This window comes from Apaloderma vittatum, unplaced genomic scaffold (genome assembly GCF_000703405.1).
Source record: "Apaloderma vittatum isolate BGI_N311 unplaced genomic scaffold, ASM70340v1 scaffold45491, whole genome shotgun sequence".
In the NCBI taxonomy this organism is placed as follows: Eukaryota; Metazoa; Chordata; class Aves; order Trogoniformes; family Trogonidae; genus Apaloderma; species Apaloderma vittatum.
The window spans coordinates 1,300-2,620 of record NW_009699295.1 but is presented as its reverse complement, the minus strand read 5'-3'; the positions used below and the strand labels follow the sequence as shown (position 1 = coordinate 2,620).

Below are 1,321 nucleotides of genomic sequence, written 5' to 3'. Positions count from 1 at the left end.
CTTAACCTGTCTCATCACAGTAAAAGATAAATTTTCTTCAGTCAGGTTTACTGCAGTGAAGAGAGTCACAGTTAATATTAGTTTTATAATACCGTCATAAAACAGGAGCCATGAATTTCTTTCCCATATCATAATCCTACCTCCTTTGACCCTGCTCACTGACAGAGCACACACGAACACAAGCAACACCTACCACATTGGAAGAGCGCAGCAGCTACCAGTAAGCAGTCCTAAGGTACAGCTGGGATGGCCAAGAAAGCAACCAACTGCACTAAAGAGCTTTGCTAGTCATCTGTCCAGATGACAAACCCAGCTTGCTTAGGTCTAAACCAAATTTTTATTTTAACCTACTACTAACCACTGTATTTTAACATGCCTCTGAAGCAAAGCCCTTAATATCCTGCTAACAGAGTGGAGAATTTTCATGTCCTTAACTGTTATCTTCCATAACACAGTTCACAAGTAGCAGTAAACTATAATAATAGCAACGAACAGGCTACCATAAATAAATAAAAAAATATATGAACCGCAGTACAGACTAATCAGACTTGCCACTCCAATATTTCACTTAAGTTTTGAACAATCTCAGTATTTGCTCTGATTTATTCTAGTCTCCATTCTGCTACCACTGTCTGCTTCACAGCACAGGAAACACAGTCCTCACAGTCCCTGTATATTTAGCTTACTCAGTGTACTTTGCGTATGATCAGAAGTGGAGAACAGCTACCATTTCTGTTATAGATGCATAAGTACATACATTACGGGTAATATGCTGCAAAATTAATGCATTCAATAGTGAATGGAACTGTTATCATAGCTGAAGCACCTTAAAACCTGGAGATAAAAGAGTATAATTTTTATACAGTGATGTGCATTAAAAATTGGCAAACACATTAGGGTCTTACCAGGAATGGACTCCAGCAAATGCAAGAAACACACATTATAGCCAAGAGCTGAATGATCATTTCAAAATGATGAGATCTGCCTTGTCTTTGTTGACTTTTAAATTTGACTCTTAAGAGGGTAATTCCTGTGACAGCATTGCACAAGAATGAAATAGCAAGGGCCAGTAACCCAAGGCAAGAAAAAAGTAAGAGATAAAATCTGTCTTCCCAGTCCTCAACATGTTCTGTTTTATAGAAGCACCAGGTCCTCGATGCTTGAATTTGATAGGCTCTAAACCTAAGGATAGGCAGCAAAGCTATAAGAACAGCAAACAGACATACCATAGTCAACATCATTTTCACATGTTTAGAAGTCATTTTTGTCGAGTGAAATATTGGCTTAGTGACTCCAATGCACCGTTCAACAGCCATCACGC

The 1,321-nt window shown here is 38.5% G+C and overlaps 1 protein-coding gene across 1 annotated transcript in view; it reads right to left on the bottom strand.

The window, feature by feature from the left end:
* Positions 1 to 905: 905 nt before the first annotated feature.
* The window catches only part of PTGFR (prostaglandin F receptor (FP)), a gene marked incomplete at its 3' end in the record, with an annotated part of 841 nt that continues 425 nt past the window's right edge, over positions 906 to 1,321 (bottom strand). Inside the window, exon 2 of the mRNA XM_009878295.1 lies at positions 906 to 1,321. Within this exon, the coding sequence (XP_009876597.1) occupies positions 906 to 1,321 (416 nt within the window).